This window comes from Mastigoproctus giganteus, chromosome 10, assembly GCF_048544385.1.
Source record: "Mastigoproctus giganteus isolate SK-2022 chromosome 10, ASM4854438v1, whole genome shotgun sequence".
Lineage (NCBI taxonomy): Eukaryota > Metazoa > Arthropoda > Arachnida > Uropygi > Thelyphonidae > Mastigoproctus > Mastigoproctus giganteus.
Genome location: NC_143584.1, coordinates 32,344,454 through 32,365,172, shown reverse-complemented (window position 1 = coordinate 32,365,172; position 20,719 = coordinate 32,344,454). Strand labels below are relative to the sequence as shown.

The 20,719-nt window shown below is 38.7% G+C and overlaps 1 protein-coding gene across 1 annotated transcript; it reads right to left on the bottom strand.

Moving 5' to 3' along the window:
* Positions 1 to 215: 215 nt before the first annotated feature.
* LOC150078937 (uncharacterized) lies at positions 216 to 8,708 on the bottom strand. The gene is made up of 2 exons (XM_090383975.1): positions 8,569 to 8,708; positions 216 to 1,492 (listed from the first exon to the last, which is right to left on the bottom strand). Exon 2 carries the CDS (start codon positions 1,443 to 1,445, stop codon positions 444 to 446), a length of 1,002 nt encoding a protein of 333 aa, XP_090240101.1. The 5' UTR covers positions 1,446 to 1,492; positions 8,569 to 8,708; the 3' UTR covers positions 216 to 443.
* Between the last annotated feature and the right edge of the window lie 12,011 nt (positions 8,709 to 20,719).

The following is a 20,719-nucleotide window of genomic DNA, read 5'->3' as shown; positions in this document are numbered from 1 at the left end:
CTCGTATTGAATACGTTTGCAGCTGAGTTCAGAGATGATGGATATTATTTCAGGGGGTGGTCACAGATTGAGGAATGTTGAGTAACACTTTACTTTAGGTCATAGACGGTCCGATGACCGGTGTGAGCTGAATTAATGTGGTGAAATTTAAAGAAAGAAATGCATGTTTATCATTCTTACATATTTATAGTGACAAAAATGACACAGAAAAGCCGTACCCTTCGAATAATTTTTAATGAATTTTAATACATCGGAGAATTTTACAAATTTATCACAAAATACATCAATAGTTTATAAACGTCCAAAAGATTATCCGAACGTATTCAACAAAAACATTTAAAATAAATACCACTTATACAAACACGCACACTATTTAACGACATCTTACCCCATTAATGTCTTTTAAATCTAATTTGTTATTAAAACTGTACATAATTGACTCATTATTCGGCAACGCATCTTCCTTGAACTAATTTCATTCCTGGGAGGCCACAGGTAACGCTTCTGCATTTGTTCGATAGTGAGTCAAAAGCTTCCCCACAAGGACACGTGCCACTGGTCTGTCCCACACAGCCATCTTCACCAGTATTGAAGTCCATCAGAATGGCAAAGCTTGGAGGTCGGTCTCTGGCCTGAATCAAGTAGCATTTTAATGAAGATTCATCCACACCATTGCACCTTGCGCAGTTGACATTGCGATAGGTTGTAATATTGGTTTCCACTGGATCTCGATAAGTATAGCATTTAAAAATAGTGGAAAAGTTCCTATAACGATTTGGACATGTACTTATCTCAGAGCTATCACATAGTCTCTTGGTTCCGTTCAAATTCCCGGAGGTGGTTCCAACAGTGCAGGTGCGAAACTCAGTCTGATTTACTGTGTTATTCCAGACATGCAGTCCCCATTTCTGTACAGCGGCATTGTAGACGATATTCGCTCTAATATATTCGTCACTGAAAAGTAACTCAGAACATTCCACGAAGATCTTCCAAGAAGAAATATTTCTAGTGTCATTATTACAAACAGCACAATAGTAGTTCTTGTAAGTAATGCCACTCTCTCTGCTCACAATTGGAACGTTTCCAAATGGATCAACTTCGAAGGGCATATCTTGTGTGCAGTTATTCTTAATTCCTACATCTTGCCAGTCTGCACTGCAATCGCTGACAGCCAAGACCTCCTCGGTTGTAGACACCCGGATGCATTTCACCTCAGGACGTTTCAGCCTGTCGCTTCGGTAGGGGGAATTAATGCAACAGTCTCCAAACATCTCGCACAGTCTATCACATTTGCAATTTTCATTGACCAATGGCCTTTTGCTGCATTTATTCGGACAAAAGTTATCAATGTCTCCAGAATTGTCCTCCTGAAAATTTACGGAAGTATTGCACGCACAAAATGAAATCATCCAGATGAAGCACGCAACCTTCAAGGGAAAATTCATGGCGTCGTCCGGTATAGATGAAGTCAATGGGTTCCACACTAGAAATCCTAAAAAAAAGAAAGAAAAAAAAAAAACAAGAACTCATCAGTTTTAAGTTGTATTTATTACTTTTTATCATGTTGAATTTTCCATGGAATTTTAATATATGAAGGCTGATGAAAAAGTAGCGACAACCAAGTAATAACAGGCTTATTGTGCAGCAATAGCGCAAGACCTGTTAGGTCCATTGATCAGTTGTCTTCTGCAGTCGATTTTATTGGAAGAAAACTCGACTGACTCTCGAAAATTACTAGTTTTTCCATTCGAGATTAAGGGACATGAGCTCGAACCCATGAACGGATTTTGAAACGTTGCCATCGAGAGGCTCCTCGACAGTTAAAAACTCCAGCTAGAACAATCTAGAAACACTACAGCATTCATCATATTCCCCTAATGATGAGCCACTACAACTTCGACTTGTTCCCTCAGATATTAAAATCTATTCTCGGTCAGCGTTTTTAATTTTATCTCTCATGCCATGGATGATTTAGCCATCGTGCACATCGATGGTAAATAAGTATGGTCATCGATCTGTATGATATGATGATTATTGATTATATTAAACAAATGCAATCAATCACCACATGATAAACTGTACTTTCTATTATTTCCTGGTTGCCGCTACCTTTTCCATTAATCTTCTCTATTAATAATTTAATGAAACTGTTTTGGGTAAACTAAAGAATACCTTCTGTGTTTTAAAATAAGAGAAATAATATTCGGAAATTGGCAATGCTTCCGATGCGACTTTATGCCAGATACATGGGTACAACATTCTCTCCACGTTTATTATTTATCCATATATTATGGATAAATAATAAACCTGCCCTCTAGAATAAGATAATGCAACCCAATTTCAAAATTTAGACTTATCCAATCTTTTGATTAAGTTTAACTCTAAATTTTTTAGCCTTAGGGGGAGATTAATAAACATTATCCGAACAGTGATAAGATTAACTAATTCTTATGAGAAAGATTTAAATCTGTTATAACATTCCAAATAGATCCTAATAATTATTAACAAAAAAGATCGCATCAGATCATGTATTTCAAAAAGAAAAATCATATTTAGAGATCATATCTTTCTAAAAGAGCTGCCATTAGTAAGTTAAAATGCAGTTCTCAATTATAAAACACTGTTAGCAAAGAATGCAAGTTGATTCTTTGGATGGATGATATTCTAAGTTTTTGAATTGCTTGGGTGAATAGAATGTGAAACGTATAACAGAGCTATTAATAACAAAAAAATATGGTCGCTGATATTCGAATATGGATACGCGGTTTTTGAATAATGTTCTTGAATTTGAATAATTGTTCTTTGGATTTGAATAATGTTCTTGAGTCTACACTACATAATAGTGACTCGACTGGAAAATTAAATCTTTTATAACGTTATTCCCAGTAATCAGAATAGGAAGATCTCTGACTTATAGTCAAGAGATTTATTTTTCCTATTAAGATTAAACTTTTGTTCGTCCACTTCCTTCCCACACTAATAGAACTTTAGATCATATCTTATGACTTACAATGAATGCAGATTTGTGATCGGAAGTTTGTAGCGATGTCTACACTGAGATTATTTCCCCTTCCTACTGCTATAAGCAGCAAATCTAGAGTCAGAAAAAAAATTTTTAGTCAGTCTCAGCAGGAAGTGGGATTTCCCCGGGATTTTTCCTACATTTGTTACCTCGAAAACAGGTAGAACACAGTTCAGATGACACCTCTGAATACAAATTAGATTTCTAACCCAAAACTAATCAAAAACAACAAGAAGACAAGAAATTGTATGACATCTTACATCTCGTATGTTATCTTATATATATATATAAGATTCAACTTATCTTACAAATCCTTGTCTTGATTAGATAAAGCTCCATTGAGTTCAATGGCAGTCACCATTTAGCACTATTGAGGTGTGCCGTGAATGGTTTAACTTCGTGTGACTTGAGTGACAAAAGATTGTTGTTGTAGTAGAGTTTTAGGAGCATCAGCAACTAAAGCCATATTGGTCCGTGTACATTGTGTGTTCTGAGGTCGATTTTCTGTTTGCTGGACGAAAAACCCGAGTTTCCGGGAGAAAAAACCATGCCATCCTTGCCTGAGACCGACTAACTCAGCCACGTTGTAAAAAAGGTATATAAATTCTCCCCGTCATCAACGAGTTGGGAATTCCAACTCATGTCTTTTCCACCCGGTGTGGGGAGGACGGCGACCTTAACCAATGGTGCTGCTGACGAGGGCGATTGGCAAGTAACTAAACCACAACACTGATACGGAAGGACCACATAGACGCTGAAAATAACTAAATAAATAATTAATTTAAAAAATGTAATTTTATTGGGAATGCTATCTGGGAAATTGCTTGTACGTCCTAGGCCTGGACTGCATCGGCTTCAGCAGTTTGCAAATCACTATAGATAGCATGTTCTACGGGTAGATGGCGCCACATAACGAATACCAAGGTTATTTGAGGTGTTTCAAGATAAGATCACAACAGTTAAGCGTACAGAAAAACAGAAAAACAATCTATTTATTATAGAAATAATTAAATTGTCACAATATTAGAGGGTTGAAGATTTTCGGATTTGTTGAGAAATCAGTTTTTTAATTATAGTATCAATAAAAAATAAGTTTAGATTACACTTGAAGCATTGACTTCAGTTGTATGATTTCAACCAGTACACACGCAAAGTGGCCCATGAGCACACTTGTCCAGACATAAAATGCAATGGAGCAATATGGTCTAAGTCGCTGATGTTCCTAAAGCCAAAAACATAGCCTCAATGCTAGCTGTCACGTATGTTCTCATGTATCTAATAGTTTATAATGACCACTATTTGCGTAGTGTTTCTGTGTGGGTGTGCGTTTACAAGTAACGCAATTCTTAATGGAAGCATCTTTGAACACGCGAACATAAAGTTCTTGAGTTTCTGACTGCCGAAAGTGAGCCAGGCATCAGCCGATAAAATTATGCTGATTGCTGTCTTAAAAGTTTTCTTTTAACGAAGAAATTAAAACCAAAATTTTAATAAAGGGTCCAAGAAAGAGAGTAAAGAATCATTTGCACATGCCAAGACTAAGACGAAAAGCATGAACCGTATTAGCTCACTTCAGGATAGCTGCAAAATGAGTACAGATGACTCAACTTAGAAGAGTAGCCAGGTCAATATAGATAATCCCAAACAGACGAGAAGTCAGATCAGTGTAGTTGATCCCAAGCAGATAGCCAATGAGCTAAAGAATTTTTCTGCATCTGTATTCATACAAAAAGATACTTTTCAAGGACAGAAGTCTGTTACGAAGGGCGTTCAATAAGTTATCTTAACTGTAAATGTGCTAGATATATACACTGAGTGATCACTGAATTATGACCATCTACCTAATACTTCTTAGGTCTTCCTTTTGCCCTCGGTACAGCTGCTATCCGACGTGGCATTGATTCAACAAGATGTTGGAAGCGTTCGGCAGGTATGGCCAACGAAGCTGTGTGTAATGCGGTCAGCAATGCAGGTATGGAGGTGATTGGTGTATCCAGACGCCTGATATGCCTTTCCATAGTGTCCCACAAGTGCTCTATAGGATTGATATCGTCGGAGTTCGGAGGCCACTCAATATGCCGGAAGTCAGAACTGTGTTTCTCAGACCATTCCTGCACAACAAGTGCCCGATGGCTCGGCGCATTGTCATCTTGGAAGACACCATCGCCATTCGGGAAAAAGTGTAACATAGCGGGGTGTACACAGTCAGCAAGCAGTTGACGATAGCTAAGACCACTGATACGTTGTTCCATATGCACCACGGATCCAAGTTCCTGCCAGTGAAACATGCCCCACACCATACAACTGCCTCCACCGACCTGCACTTTTGATACCATGCATGATGGATGAAGAGCCTCCTGTTGTTGACGCCAAATCCGTACACGGCCATCCACGGTGTGGAGTAAATAACGTGGCTCATCCGACCAGCACACCTTTTCCAGTCTTCTAACGTCCAACTTGCATGCTCTTCGCACCAGGTGAGTCTTTTACGCAGATGAACCTTGGTTAGGAGAGGATGCCGTAGGGGTTGTCTGCCGGTATAGCCCATACATGCGAGCATGTGACGCATGGTCATGGCAGATATTGTTCCTGGTTGGCCCATGTTGTGGGCCAACTCTTCAACAGTGCTGCGCCTGTTCGCTTGTACGAGTCGTTGGACCCGGCGCTCACCTCTAACTTCGACCTTTCGCTGACCTTTGCAGTTTTGTCGTCAGGTCGTTGTTTGACCATTTTGACGGCAGTCTTGGTACACTTTAACAACGGCGGCTCTCGAACACCGCACCAGTTCAGCCATTTGGGAAATCGAAGCACCAGCTCGTCGAGCTCCCACAATCTGTCCTTTATCAAAGTCTGATAAATCCTTCCTTTTACCCATCACGCTCACAATTTTACTGCCTACTGAACCACTGACACCTTATCCATGCTACGTAGATAAGGTGTCAGTGGTCATCGTACCTCATGGTCAACGGGTAGCATTCAGTTTTCATAGGGGTGGTCATAATTCAGTGATTACTCAGTGTAAATAACTGTACTCTCATAAATGTCTGTATCTTATTTGCGCAGGTCCAGCTCAATACAGTGAAGTAAGGAAGAATAAAATAGATTTAAAGTAGCCGGTTCAAAACAAAAGGTGGATGTCGTAGCATGAAATGAATTTGTTGTTCTTAGTTCTCGATTAGAAATTATCATGTTTCCAAGAAGATGAGGGTAATTCATCCAGTTATATTAAAAGAAACGGCTATGAAAATGGCTAATTTACAATCTGTAATAATGAAGGCATCTGTAGACTCGATGAACTCTCAGAATATTTTAAATATGAAAATATTTCTTGTGTGCACAAATGGAGTTCTAAAAGTGTTCAAACAGATTTTAGTCTCTGAAATTTCTTCTGTTACAGGAAAAATTATTGAATTTATGAGTAAAATGTTTGTGCACATAGACGATGGTATTACGAGTTTCATGCCAAATTTGCAATGATATTAAGGTGCGCAGGATTATTAATAATGAGAAAATAGGGTTAAAAAAAATAAATGTTAACTGCAACCATTACCAACGCACTGCAGGATGGAAGCTTCCTCAACAATTCATGCTGGTTCGCAAATCGATCGTATTTAGCAGTGCAGGGGTTTGAACCCCCGTCTACTCAAAGAGCGTGTGCTACTACACTCCCTCTCCTGACCACTCGGCTACGGAGGCCTAGCTGAGAAAATAGGGTATGTGGCCACAACCCGACTTTGACACAATATGCAAGTGGTTTTAAAATGGCAATTAAGCAACGGTGCTCATAAAGACAAATTTACACTTTTGAGTCAACATAAACTTCCAATTATCAAAATAGACATGGCGTATTATCAATAATATACAGGAATTTTTCCAGGAGAGAAAAAGAGGTATTATCATTGTACAAATCAGTTGACAGACCACATCTTGAATACCGTATAAACATCTGAAGATTTAATTTCTGGAAAGGTATCGACTGGCTTGATCAGAGGAAGAAAAACAAGATTGGTTATGGATGCAAACAGATCTTCAGGCAGAGACTCCAGTTCCATAAGCTGCAAAGTTTTGAAAGTAATCATCTGCGTGTGTCTGATGATAATGGGTTTCGCTTTTCCTGGATGGGCTCAAAGAAAGGGACACAGCTCCAAATTAAAGAAAGGTTATTGTAGGCTGAATATAGCAGTGATAAATTGGCCTTTAGTGAGATTGAGTACTCAATTATTGGAACAAGTTACCACCTAATCGTTTTGCCATTTAATATTAATTATCAATAATTTCTAGAAAATTCATAATTCTATAATCAGTAAGGACAAAGCTAATCTGAGTTTGGAGAGACTATGGCAACTCATACCTTGGCGTGTGAGAAACTTAGCTCTTACTCCTTGCAGGTTACACAGTTAACCAATGAGGGCTAAGAACTAAATGGAAGACAACCCAGTGGAAAAGACCAGAGTTCGAATCCGTCAATGGCGCGATAAACTTTTATGGGCTTTCAGTATCTTAAGCTGTCGATTGACATACCCATCATTCTTCAATTACTGGATTTCTCGTTAGTACTGAACATTCTCTCTGCTCGTAAGTTGATATAAATTAACTGTCTATACTCCAGCGATCGAGCTGCAGTTCCGTTACCATTTTTGCTTTATTTATCTTGTAGATGTAAAGTCATGACGTTGTAAAGTTCCAATTTAATAAAAATTATTGTTATGATTATTACTATTTTTATAAACGTCCTAAAAGCGATATCTTATTAAAAATTTGAATCGTGAAATTAAGACAATAGAGTTTTCTGTTCACAATTTAAACGTGCTGTCATTCATTATGTTGATTTACTCTCACCATAAAGAATAAGGCACATAAACCATAAAAATTTACCTTCTCTAACATTTACACTCTCCTACAAAAAAGTTTAGAAACCCAAATAACATGCCTAACAAGTCTTTCACTCTTATAAATGTCTTAACTGTAGAACATAGCCAATATATCGATTAAAATTCGTCTATCTGCCATCACAAAATGCTAAATAATTCGTTGTTCGGGAACTTTTGCCTTGTCTTTTGAAACTATTGCTTAATTGTCCTTGCCATTGTCTTGTTGGAGCAAGGCTCGTCCAGTGCACGCAAGTTTTTGGTCCCCATCAAAATATGCTGCTCATTAGCTATTCTATGGACAGATAACAAAATGCTCCATTATTGTATAAATACAAACTATGTCATGGACTTCTTAGGTCTATAAGCTCGGAAAATGTCTCTAGGCCTAAAGATTTTGTCACACTCTCTAATAAATTCAACGCTTTCCGTTCTACAGTCAATACAATTATATCTAATTTGTTATTTTTCCTTTGCAGATCACATAAATTTCGGTCATTCTACTTTCAGATATACGTAGTCACCAAGGTCATAGACATGTCTTTAAAACATGGCTAACCGAACCGGTTCTGAATATTTTATTGATTAATAGGCTCCTTAGTTAAATATTTCCGTTAATTAATTTCTTTATAAAGCAAATGTTCGCGGAATTCTTCAAGAAAAATCTCTCTAACTCACCTCTTGCACCTATTCCAACTGCTAACGTTGTGACTTTCCTCTTCACTGACAACTATCACTGATACAAAGTCTACTGGTTGCGCACCAAGGTCAGTGAGCTGACCTGTACTCTTATATATATTCCGACCCCTTGAACAAGTCCCGCCTCCAGACTGAGATATGTACTGACGGCAGTTGGTTCAGCTCATCAGTGATAATAAAATAAGTAGGATGTGACGTCACTCTCAAATAGATGACATCTTAACGTGCACAGGACGTAAAGCGTGGGATATGCAAATGCCATTCAGAAAGGTGAAAGAATTTTGCCTCAAATAAACATCTATTAAAGATTAAACAACAGATAACTTTAGGAACTGGTTTCGTTCGGTCTAAGATTAAATCGAAATGATTTTGTACAAAGATCTTGTTCAGATATTGAAACAGTTTCATTATCTGAAACATTTTCATGGAAATAAAAGAATTAAGGCCCAATAAAATAAAATCATCGCATCACACATAACACAATAAAAATTATTTCGTAATCTCTCCAGTTATACCAGAAATCATTGAGAAAATGATATCAGAGGGAAGCTCCTTTATAAACTTGACCTTGAGGTCTTACGCAAGTTGAAAGAAATATTACTTGTCACCTGGGGGTCATTTGTCAATTACGAAAAATTTTCTTGGAAAACAAGCATGTAAAATTACTAACAGCATGACAAATCACCCTTGTTTACAGTTTCGGGTATGATGTGTTAAGGTACACCTCACCTCGAGTTTAGTCATGAGGCGTACCACAACTTTGATAACGATGCCAATAGCTTCAAATTTGTGACTAATTGTGTTATTGTGAAGTTAGGAAGCATTTCAAAAAGATTAAATGAAAACTCCAATTGTACAAAATCATATTTTTGTGTTCTCTAACCCAGTAATTAGGAAGGTGTTTCTATATCACACCGAAACAATTATAGGGATCTTTCAACTTGCCCAAGATGGCACCAAAACACGTCGTTGTAGGATTTAGGCGTATCTGTGGCTAAGACCATATTGAGCGTATATATTGTGTCTGTAGAATGACGTGTATTCTGTGGTCTATTTTCTGGAGGAAAAAACCAACGTTTCCATGAGAAAAACCCTGCTGTCCTCGCCTGAGACCGACTAACTCAACCACGTTGTAAAAAATACCTAGAGATTTTCCTCGCGTCATTGGACGGGATTTTAACTGAGATGAGAAGGGCGGTGATTAATGCACTGTGCTACCAACGAGGGGCTTCGACAAAATTAAGTAAAAAAGTTCGCATTAACATGTGTCGATAAACACGTTTGTGGAACAGTGGATGTTTTAATTTAAAAAATGCTTTGGAGCAGTGATACACCATCACCAGCTTGGTGCAACGTTTCTTTATTCGCTCAGCAAGTATTATCTATTTTCCTCATGGGAATCCCCATGTGCTCAGGAACCTGGTGAAAATGCTGCACTTTAGGATGATAAATCTCTGCTACATCATCTACTTACTCTTTAATTTGTGCTGTTTGGTGAGGAAACAAAACCAGTCGTTTAAGTCAATCTTAAATGGTGGAAATAGGCCATCATAACTACTGTGGTAGCCTCGAAGACATCCGTCAGGTCACAGATAGTAATTTCCAGGTATTTGAGAGCATTGGATCGGCTGCATGACCTGTGAGAGATCAGAAAATAATAAGTCATTGGATTTCATAATTGTTTAAAGAGGATCAGTGTTGCTATACAGTTTTCGTATGCAGAGAGACATCGGCCATTAAGATGAGTACACAAACTCACAGCGAAACCATACCCCCTGTCCTTCATTACAATGCTCATTCAAAAGTAGTGAATTCAACATAAAATTCAATGGGTGTTGTCTGGTCGTTCCCTGAGATTCGGACATCTTCAGGTCTCTTAATGTCAGTTCACTTCAGATGCTCAAGTGCAGCAGGCTGATGGCGATTGATAATGTTAGAATTTAAAGGAGTTCTATGAAGAATATATCCTCCGCATTGCATTAATGCTAATGGCGTTCTTGTACGAATCGGCTTGGCAAATTTAAATCTTAATGCTAATATCTAATTTCTTGGGACATGAGAAAATTGAAATAAAACTCATCTCCAACAATTCATAAAAATAGTGATATATGGAAATTATTTTGTGGCAATAAAATGGCAAAAAATGACAATAAAACTCATTCACGACAATTCCTAAATGTGATATGTGGAAATTATTTTGTGAGGAAAAGGAATCTGTTCGAATTACAGACAGGTCTGATTGTACTCTAAATTATATGCAGATACTGCAGCAATCAAGATTAATCTATAGTACTGCACAAGATTGGTTCTCTTCTTAGTGCAAATTTGGGTAATTTGAGTACATTTTTAATTGGAGAGTACGGTGACTCTGGGCATGGGTGTGCTATTCAGATATGTCCAGAAATCACGGTACTTACAAGCATATTAGCAGAGGTCAAGATTCTCGTCATGCAGATAAGTTGAGGCGTCGTAGGATTTTTAGCTGATTAGCCAAAATGATGATCTTTTCTCGTGAGATTAAGACACTGTTTATGGATTGCCTACTTCAGAATGCAGTATTTACTAGAGAAGATGAAATTTCAGAACAGCTGGTATAGCAGAGGCCCATATTTCCGCAGCGCATATAACATCAAAATGGACAACTTTTTGGAGATGACCGCATTAGTATCATCATTAACGGAGTGAGATCTGACTGTTAGCTGCACTGGTTTTGGAACCCAGTATTCTGTTTTCTGCTCGCTTTCTGAATCAGTTGTATGAATGAGGTTTTGTTATACTTGTTATAGAGTTTTAAGCGCATCGGCAACTAAGGCTATATTGCTCCGTATTTACTGTCTATAAATTGCGTGTGTTCTGTGGTCGATTTTCTGTTCGCTGGACGGAAAACCATACTACCTCGCTTGAGACCGACTAACTCAGCCACGTTGTAAAAAAGGCCCATAAAAATTCCTGTATAACGGACACATATAAGAGGACCAAATATTTTGATAACAAGTGAAAGAAGTTAGAAAAGCCGGCAGCACCTGGAGTGTCATCAAGATTGTTCCCAATTCTTCTAACATCCTTTTGTCGGAAGATCACTGGAGGCATTTGAATACAACGTATTCAATACCTTCAGTGATCTGGGTATAGTAAGAAGTGATTTACCACGACATAAGAGTTAAAAGAAAAGTAGAATGCTACGATTAAGACGCTGTTAAGGCCCTTAAATGAGACTGCAATAGAACCAACAGGTCGTAACAGAGGTGAGAATATAGAAGGACAAAAGTTGCGGCCCACAGCTTTGGAAAAAGACCATAATGCTCGACTATCATTTGGACAAGGAAGTTTCCTACTCTTTTCATGTTCGAAATCGAGTTTTGATTGACCAATAATATAATGAATATTGGACTCGTGTTAACTTCCATGTTAATAACTAAGAAATAAATCAACTAAATCATTCATCGCCAATTATTCATCTAAGAAATCGAAATATTGTGAAACTGCTAGAATAGATCGCATTAACTCGTATATATACACTAAGTGATCACTGAATTATGACCACCTACCGACTATCATGTTGGGCCATCGTTTGCAGGGTTTAAAGCCGCTGTTCGCTTAGGCATTGACTCCACTAGATGTATGAAGACGTCCGTAAGGATCTGCAGTCATGCTACCTACAAGATGTTGCATGGTGTCGGAATAGATGACGGTTGGTGTACATACTACTACTTCCCGTTCCAAGACATCCCACAGCTGTTGAATTGGATTAAGGTCAGACGAATTTGGAGGCCAACCAAGATGGGTGATATTTTCGCTGTGTTCCTCAGGCGCCTCCGTAGCCAGGTGGGAAGGAGCAGCAGTGCGTAGCACACGCTTCTTGATTAGACCAGGGTTCGAGCCCGTCACCACCAAATACGGAGGATGCGGAAAGGTCAGGGAATGACCACCGCATATCCCAGAGCAATATGGCCTTAGTTGCTAATGCTCCTAAAATCCAAATAACAAAAACAGCTGTGTTCCTCAGGCGCCTCCGTAGCCAGGTGGGAAGGAGCAGCAGTGCGTAGCACACGCTTCTTGATTAGACCGGGGTTCGGTCCCGTCACCACCAAATACGGAGGATACGGAAAGGTCAGGGAATGACCACCGCATATTACCGGAGCAATATGGCCTTAGTTGCTAATGCTTCTAAAAACCACACAACAAACAATAACAGCTGTGTTCGTCGAACTATTCGTGCACAATGCGGGCCCGATGACACTGCGCATTATCCCACCACCTGCCTGGACAGTGGGCACCATGCATGATGGGTCCATGGACTCGTGTTGCTTTTGCCACACACGAAGGCATCCATTGGCGTGTTGCACCAAGTGTCTGAACTCATCAGACGAAAACATTTGTTTCCAGTCCTCCAGTGTCGAATCGGTGCGTTGTTGACATCACAGCATTCGGCATCGACGACGATCGGCGGTGAGGAGAGGATGTCTCTGGAACGTCTGCTGTGGAATCCCATACGCTTGATTGCACTACCTCCAGTGGGTAGAGAATTTCGCGCATTGAGGCACGACAATGATTTTAGTGCCTGTGGTCCACAGGTACTGAAATCATTGTCGATTTCAGAGGTAAGCCACAACTTTTTCTCTTAGTTGTGGCTTACCTCCTCGTGGTGTGGACGGGTACTGGATAAGCTTTCCTAGTGGTCGCTTTCCTGGTGGCAAAGTGACCAGAAACAGTTGAACAGCACAACACACACTGCACAAACATAATATCACACACGCATTTGTGGGCTTTTGTAGAGTTTTGTATTCACCACAGTGTATCGAGGCACCCGACGCACGAGCACCCATAATCATGTCCTTTTTAAACTCCGTGATATTTCTACTACTTTCGGTAACTGCTGCTTTATCACTTTGACTCGCACGACCAGATGCAAATTACCGCTGCTCTAGTGTACGAAGCTGTTTGGCTTTTTATACTACGAGCTATGCAGCATAGTCCATTACGAATGGGATGGTCATAATTCAGCGATCACTGAGCGTATAAACCAGAATAAATTTGAAACAATTGTGGTATATTAGCAAAACATGGCCAAAAGTCAGGATCGGAAGAAGATTCCAGCTGCTAGCACAAGGTGAGTTAGAAATATCGGTGCTCTTACAACATTATGCGTCTGATAAGCATAGCACCAGTTGAATTGCCCTCGTGCGTAGCACAGTTGTTATAAGCACCATCCTCCCTACACCTAGTGGAAAATACTTGAGTTCGAATCCTTTGGATGACGGCAGGAATTTATGGGCCTTTTGTTACAACATGGCTGCGTTAGTCGGTCTCAGGGGAGGATAGCATGGTTTTTTTTTTCTTTCGAGAAACTGGTGTTTCTCGTCCAGCAAAAACAGCAAATCGGCCACAGAACTAATGCAATTTACAGATACATTATAGATGTGCCTAAAACCCTACAACAACCAACCAAACTAATCAAGTATGCGAGCACCACAATTACAAACTGAAATTATTTTGGCTATTTATAATAAGTGCCGAGGAAGCTAAAGCCTTGAGGGATCAGTATATCATTTCTATAAATTGAAGTATAAGGCTGCCTATTTGCTAACACGTGCTTGGCAAGACGCAACAATTGTACTATCGTGAAGGACTTTTTTATATTTTTCTACCAGACATCACTACGTTTTTCAACAGACCTACGTAGGTCAAAGAAATTTGTAATTTAATGCAAGTAACATTCCAGAAGAGGTAGATTCGATTCCAACTTATTCTTTCGGAATAAGTTGTATAATTTAGAATAAATTACAAAAGGATGACCCACAAATCAATTCTAATGAATACGTAGAACTGAGCGCCAAATAAAGAATGTGTACTTTCCCTTCTTGACACAGTTTAGCTTTCAAAAGAAGAAAACACTCTAAAGGCCATTTGAAAGAGTTTTTATATTTTAATGAAGCTATCTTGCTACGTTCTAGTTAGAGGTGTTTTCTATTTTTGAAGAGATGTTAACCCATCAATCGTCACAACTATCTGCACGCTGATATAAACACTAATGCAATTTTAACTAATTCATCTTGACAGTGGCTGAGGGCAACTTCTTTTCTTTCTGTTCACGTCATACAGGAAAACATCCTATCCTTGAAGTACTGCGTTATTTGATCGAGTTCTGCGAATAAACTATTTGTTAAACATACGATTCTAAATCAGTATATAACCCTGTTTGTACGAAAGTAATAAAACTGTTATTGAGTTTAACATTTCCTTTGACTTAGTGCAACCTTGGGTGTTATAACTTTACACTGAGCGCGAGCATTTATTTTGTTATGCTGGTTTTGATGAAGTCTAAACAGAGCGGTCTTGATTTTAATCAATTATTTCAGTGAAATCTCCGAAGCTTTCCATCATTGTTTTCTTCATAAATGTCAGTGTTCCTCTTGAATCATAAGCGAGTAATTTCAGCACAGTGGACACGATACCTAGAAATGTGTGGTGTGAAAATGGAATTCTAGATGACATCCAAAAAAAGAACATGACTTGGCGAGTTCGTTAAGGAATTAATGTCGACTTGTATGCTTGAGCACGTTCTACAGATTACACACTTTCTGATCTTATCGGAACCAACGCCAAATACCTACATTTATTAAATCTGTTGTTCTCTGACTACAGTCCACTTCGCAACAGAAATTGCAAAATAGCTGACAAGTTCATAATTTGGTGTTTAGCATTTTGTTCGGGGATTGTACTTCTGGTCCAATAAATTCAAAACTAAAATTGATTCAATTCGATATTGATAAAGTCGTTCTGGGTACCAACGTAAACCAAGAACGACTTTATCTACCATTGAGTACATCTACACAGTCTATGAACAATATCCACAAAAGGTTAATTCTACAAAAAGATAAAGATCACTGAGTAGAATTTTATATTGATGTCCTCTGTTTTTAACCACTTACACTCCCTATTTGAATTTGAATTAGTTCATTAGAATTTCTAGAATTAAAAAGATGCACGATACTAATGCACCACATAGCCCCTAGCAACATCATCGCTTATTCTAAACAATCCCATTCCTGTCGAAGTAAGCATAATTGCATTTTGTTTTCATTCTTTTATAGATCTCGCATTTATCAAGATGGTACCGTTGGTCTAGAAGCACGGTTGTAAGCAGTTGTATTAATAACAGTAATTTTAAAAGTAATTTTAGACGAGGGGAGTTCACTGCAGTTTCTAATTACTTTTCCCATGCTTTCTAACTCGTTACACAACCATAGACAATTTTTTACCTGTATAATCAATCTCTTAGACAAAAAGAAATGCATCTACGTCTTAGCAGAAACATTAAATATAGAAAAGAACTAATCACTGTAGTACGGTTTCAATGGACTGAAATACAATATTTATTAATATATGGAGAAACTAAGGAATATTTGGCTACTACACCACACAGAATGTATTCATTCTACAGGAATTATAATTCAACGTACATTAAAGTTGCACCCATGAATAATACCAACAATCCATATTAAGAGCATTATTATATTATTAGCCTATTACATCAAATATTCGCCTTCGGCGAATATTTGATGTAATAGGCATCCTGGCATGTGAATTCCGAGTATCTAATAGAAATTGATCGACCACATTACAGAACCGCACATTATACAAATTATTCATGCCTATAAAAACATGAGTTGCTACCACATCGCTTCATTCGCTTTTTTGGCTCGCTTAGCGAGATAGCCACATTTCCAGTACTCGGATGGCAAGTCATTATCATTCAGATGATTCTTTGAGATGGCGCGCCGTTGAGTGACTTGAAGACGAGCAGTCGCAGGCAGACATGGCACGTTGGCTTAATGTCACGCAGTGTCGTCTCAGTACTATGGAAGCAGTTTCAGGAGACAGGAACCAAGGTCGCCCGAGGGTTACGTCAAACAGAACAGTCCGCTATCTGGCTCTAACAGCGAGACGGAATCCTACGAAATCCTGTCATCAACTGTCTTCAGGAGCACATGCCTAAATGTCTGCATCAGCAGATGCCTAAATAGATGCTACAGTGGCTAATGGCAAAACCCTGAGGGACGCCAAAAAATATAAACATAACAACTTTTAACAACTTGTTAAAAGCGATTAGAAGCGATGAGTAACGCGAAACAGATTGAGTTGAACAGAATTTACCTACAGCAAATAGGGAAGTCAGAAATCATTATATGGTGTCTGTATTTTTTTTTATTTTGTTGTATCTTCTCATATGCAGTGCAACTCTTACAAGCGCTGGCTTTCGAAAAACTTGGAAGCACACTCGGTTTTTCATCCAACAAAAATTAGATATATGCAATTTACAGGAAAAATATATCGATGCATTGTAACTCCAACTTGCTAATGGCTTTGATTGCTATTTGCTACTGGGTTGGTTCTAATTGCTGATGGTTTGGTTGTTATTTGCTACTGGGTTGGTTGTAATTGCTGATGGTTGGTTGCTGCTGGCTTGGTTGTTACATGTTACTGACTTCGTTTTTACTTGCTACTTGCTTACTGGTTTGCTTGCTACTTGCTTACTAGTTTCCTTGCTACTTGCTTACTAGTTTCTTTGCTACTTGCTTACTGGTTTCCTTGCTACTTGCTTACTGGTTTCCTTGCTACTTGCTTACTGGTTTCTTTGCTACTTGCTTATTGGTTTCCTTGCTACTTGCTTACTGGTTTCCTTGCTACTTGCTTACTGGTTTGCTTGCTACTTGCTTGGCTGCTACTTGCTACTGGTTTAGTTGTAATTGCTGATGGTTTGGTTACTACTGGCTTGGTTGTAATTGCTGTTGGCTTGGTTGTAATTGCTGTTGGCTTGGTTGTAATTGCTGATGTCTTGGTTGTTACTTGTTACTGGCTTCGTTTTTACTTGCTACTGGCTTCGTTTTTACTTGCTACTGGCTTCGTTTTTACTTGCTACTGGCTTCGTTTTTACTTGCTACTGGCTTCGTTTTTACTTGCTACTTGCTTACTAGCTTGCTTGCTACTTGCTAACTGGCTTGGCTGCTACTTGCTTACTGGCTTGGCTGCTACTTGCTAACTGCCTTGGCTGCTACTTGCTTACAGGCTTCATTGCCATTTGCTGCTGGCTTCATTGCCATTTGCTGCTGGCTTCATTGCCATTTGCTGCTGGCTTCATTGCCATTTGCTGCTGGCTTCATTGCTACTTGGTTGTTACTGGCTTGATTGCTACCTGGTTGTTACTGGCTTGATTGCTACTTGGTTGTTACTGGCTTGATTACTACTGGCTTGATTGCTACTGGCTTGATTACTACTGGCTTGATTGCTACTGGCTTGATTACTACTGGCTTGATTGCTACTGGCTTGATTACTACTGGCTTGATTGCTACTGGCTTGATTACTACTGGCTTGATTGCTACTGGCTTGATTACTACTGGCTTGATTGCTACTGGCTTGATTACTACTGGCTTGATTGCTACTTGGTTGTGACTGGCTTGATTGCTACTTGGTTGTGACTGGCTTGATTGCTACTTGGTTGTGACTGGCTTGATTGCTACTTGGTTGTTACTGACTTGATTGCTACTTGGATGTTACTGGCTTGATTGCTACTTGGTTGTTACTGACTTGATTGCTACTTGGTTGTTACTGACTTGATTGCTACTTGGTTTTTACTGGCTTGATTGCTACTTGGTTGTTACTGGCTTGATTGCTACTGGCTTGATTGCTACTGGCTTGGTTGCTACTGGCTTGATTGCTACTGGCTTGGTTGCTACTGGCTTGGTTGCTACTGGCTTGGTTGCTACTTGGTTGCTACTGGCTTTGTTGCTACTTGGTTGCTACTTGGTTGCTACTGGCTTTGTTGCTACTTGGTTGCTACTGGCTTGGTTGCTACTTGGTTGCTACTGGCTTGGTTGCTACTTGGTTGCTACTGGCTTGATGCTTCTTCTGGCTTGATATTACTTGCTGCTGGCTTGAAGCTATTTGCTACTAGCTGTCTACTTGACGCTATTTGCTACTAGCTGTCTACTTGACGCTATTTGCTACTAGCTGTCTACTTGACGCTATTTGCTACTAGCTGTCTACTTGACGCTATTTGCTACTAGCTGTCTACTTGACGCTATTTGCTACTAGCTATCTACTTGACACTATTTGCTACTAGCTGCTGGCCTGGTTCTTCTATATACTGGCTACTTGCTATTGACTTGATCATACTGGCTACATGGGTAAATGTTCTTTTAATATTTTCTCTGTAATTAAAAATTACTTTAGTGATCGCATAATAACATTTAATTCGAATTTTGAATCAATTACGCGTCGTGTGATTTGCGGCTGTCCGCAGGCCCTTTAATCTGTCTTGGCCCTTTAATGTGAAACAGGTTTTGGAAGATTGGCTCAAGGAAGGATTTGACCACTCCCACATAGTTGCTTTTGCAGAGATTCTCCTGAAAGGTTTTGAAATAAGATCTTAATGCATATTGAAAGAATTATGCAAATGATATAATTTATATAGGTTGAAAATCTCTACATCCCAAAGTAAAATCATGACGTTGTAGGGTAAATTGGCTCTTATAGACCTCCGCTCATAAGGTTGAATGGTATTTCCTTACAGCAGGTGTTAATGATTAAATACTTGGGAATATGTATTGCTAGTGGCTTGAACTTTATCTCGCATATTAACTATACGTATATCAGAGAAGGTGAAGAAATTTATTGCAATGATCTCAAGAATAACGCGGGTGGAATGGGGGATAAAGGGGAAAGCACTCCATTTGATTTATGATTTTATTTTGCTGCCAATTGTTAAGTATGGTGCATCATTCTAGGTTGGCCATGCAATGAAAGTAAGCAACACCAGAAAGCTCTGTTCTATATATTGAGTTGTGTTACTCAAAAGGGTTATGGCCTTCAGAACGGTTTCCACAGAAGATTTGCAAGTGTCAGCTGGCAAAATGTCACTTGATTTTCAGTTAGTATTTAGAAGCCGTTTTCTTTTATTTGAGAAGAGGTATAAAATCTGAGTTGCTGGGCATCGAAATTAACACTTTAAATGAATTGAGAAACAAAAAATAAGAGGATTTGTGAGCTCCTTTTACAAAAATTGCAATGCAGATGGAATTGTTCGGAAAAAGGTAGAATAAAATTAAAAATTTTCCCTTATGTTAATGGTGTGAATTATATTAAACCGATCTGGTTAGTACATTCTTATTAACAGGTCACGGATCATATTTTGCTAAAGTGAATAGTCTTGGAATCGTAGCAGGATTCACCAGTATGTGTGGTGATCTGGAAACATTGCAACATGTGTTTAATTGTTTGGAATATGATGATTTGCGTTTGGATTTACTGAATAATGTTGGTAATGTAACTCGTCTGGTGAATGGGACTGAGCCAGTACTTAATAAAACAAGGAAAAATTTTATTGCCTTTCAAAATTTTGCAAATTCAGTTTTTGTGAGAAAGAATATTCTTTTGCAATTGGAAGAGTTAATGTTGAATAATGGATGAATTAGAGGACTGTATCCTCTTATTTACATAGAACAGTATGTTATTTTTTATATAGGAACAGAGAAATTTCTTTGAAGAGGTGGACAGGATGTTGGTACTCTATTTCCTTCAAGAGTTGGGTGTCCACTTCTACTCCTGCAATAACACCTTCTTCCAGCTTGGTTTTGCTGATTAATATGAGTAACTTCTGTTGAGTTCTCTGACTGCTGGTGGATAGTTGTTTCTTGAACTGTTTATCTTTTGGAGATTACCGGCGATGATCAGTCTAGGATGTGATGCTCATCTGTGGACAGTGTCTCTTCGTCGGTTTCTGCTGTAGCCTGCTTGTCTAGTTCGTTGTGCTGTAGTTGCACAGTATAGTTGATTTGTAATGTGATAATTGAATTAATTGATGATATACAATCTCTCATGTATATAAGAATATCGTTAATAATTGTATATTGTACTGTACCATGTACTGTATGGCGGATTTGGCAATTTTTTTTGGCTAGCGGCCTCTTTACTCAATAAATTAAAAAAAAAAAAAGAAATGAATGGGTACTGGATTGATGCTACTTGCTTCCAGCTGTTCAAAATGGCTGTCGATCATTCTGGTCTCCTGCCAAAACTGTTGTCCGCAAGTTTTGCTCATATCTATTCCCATTTTCATCAAACCCGGATG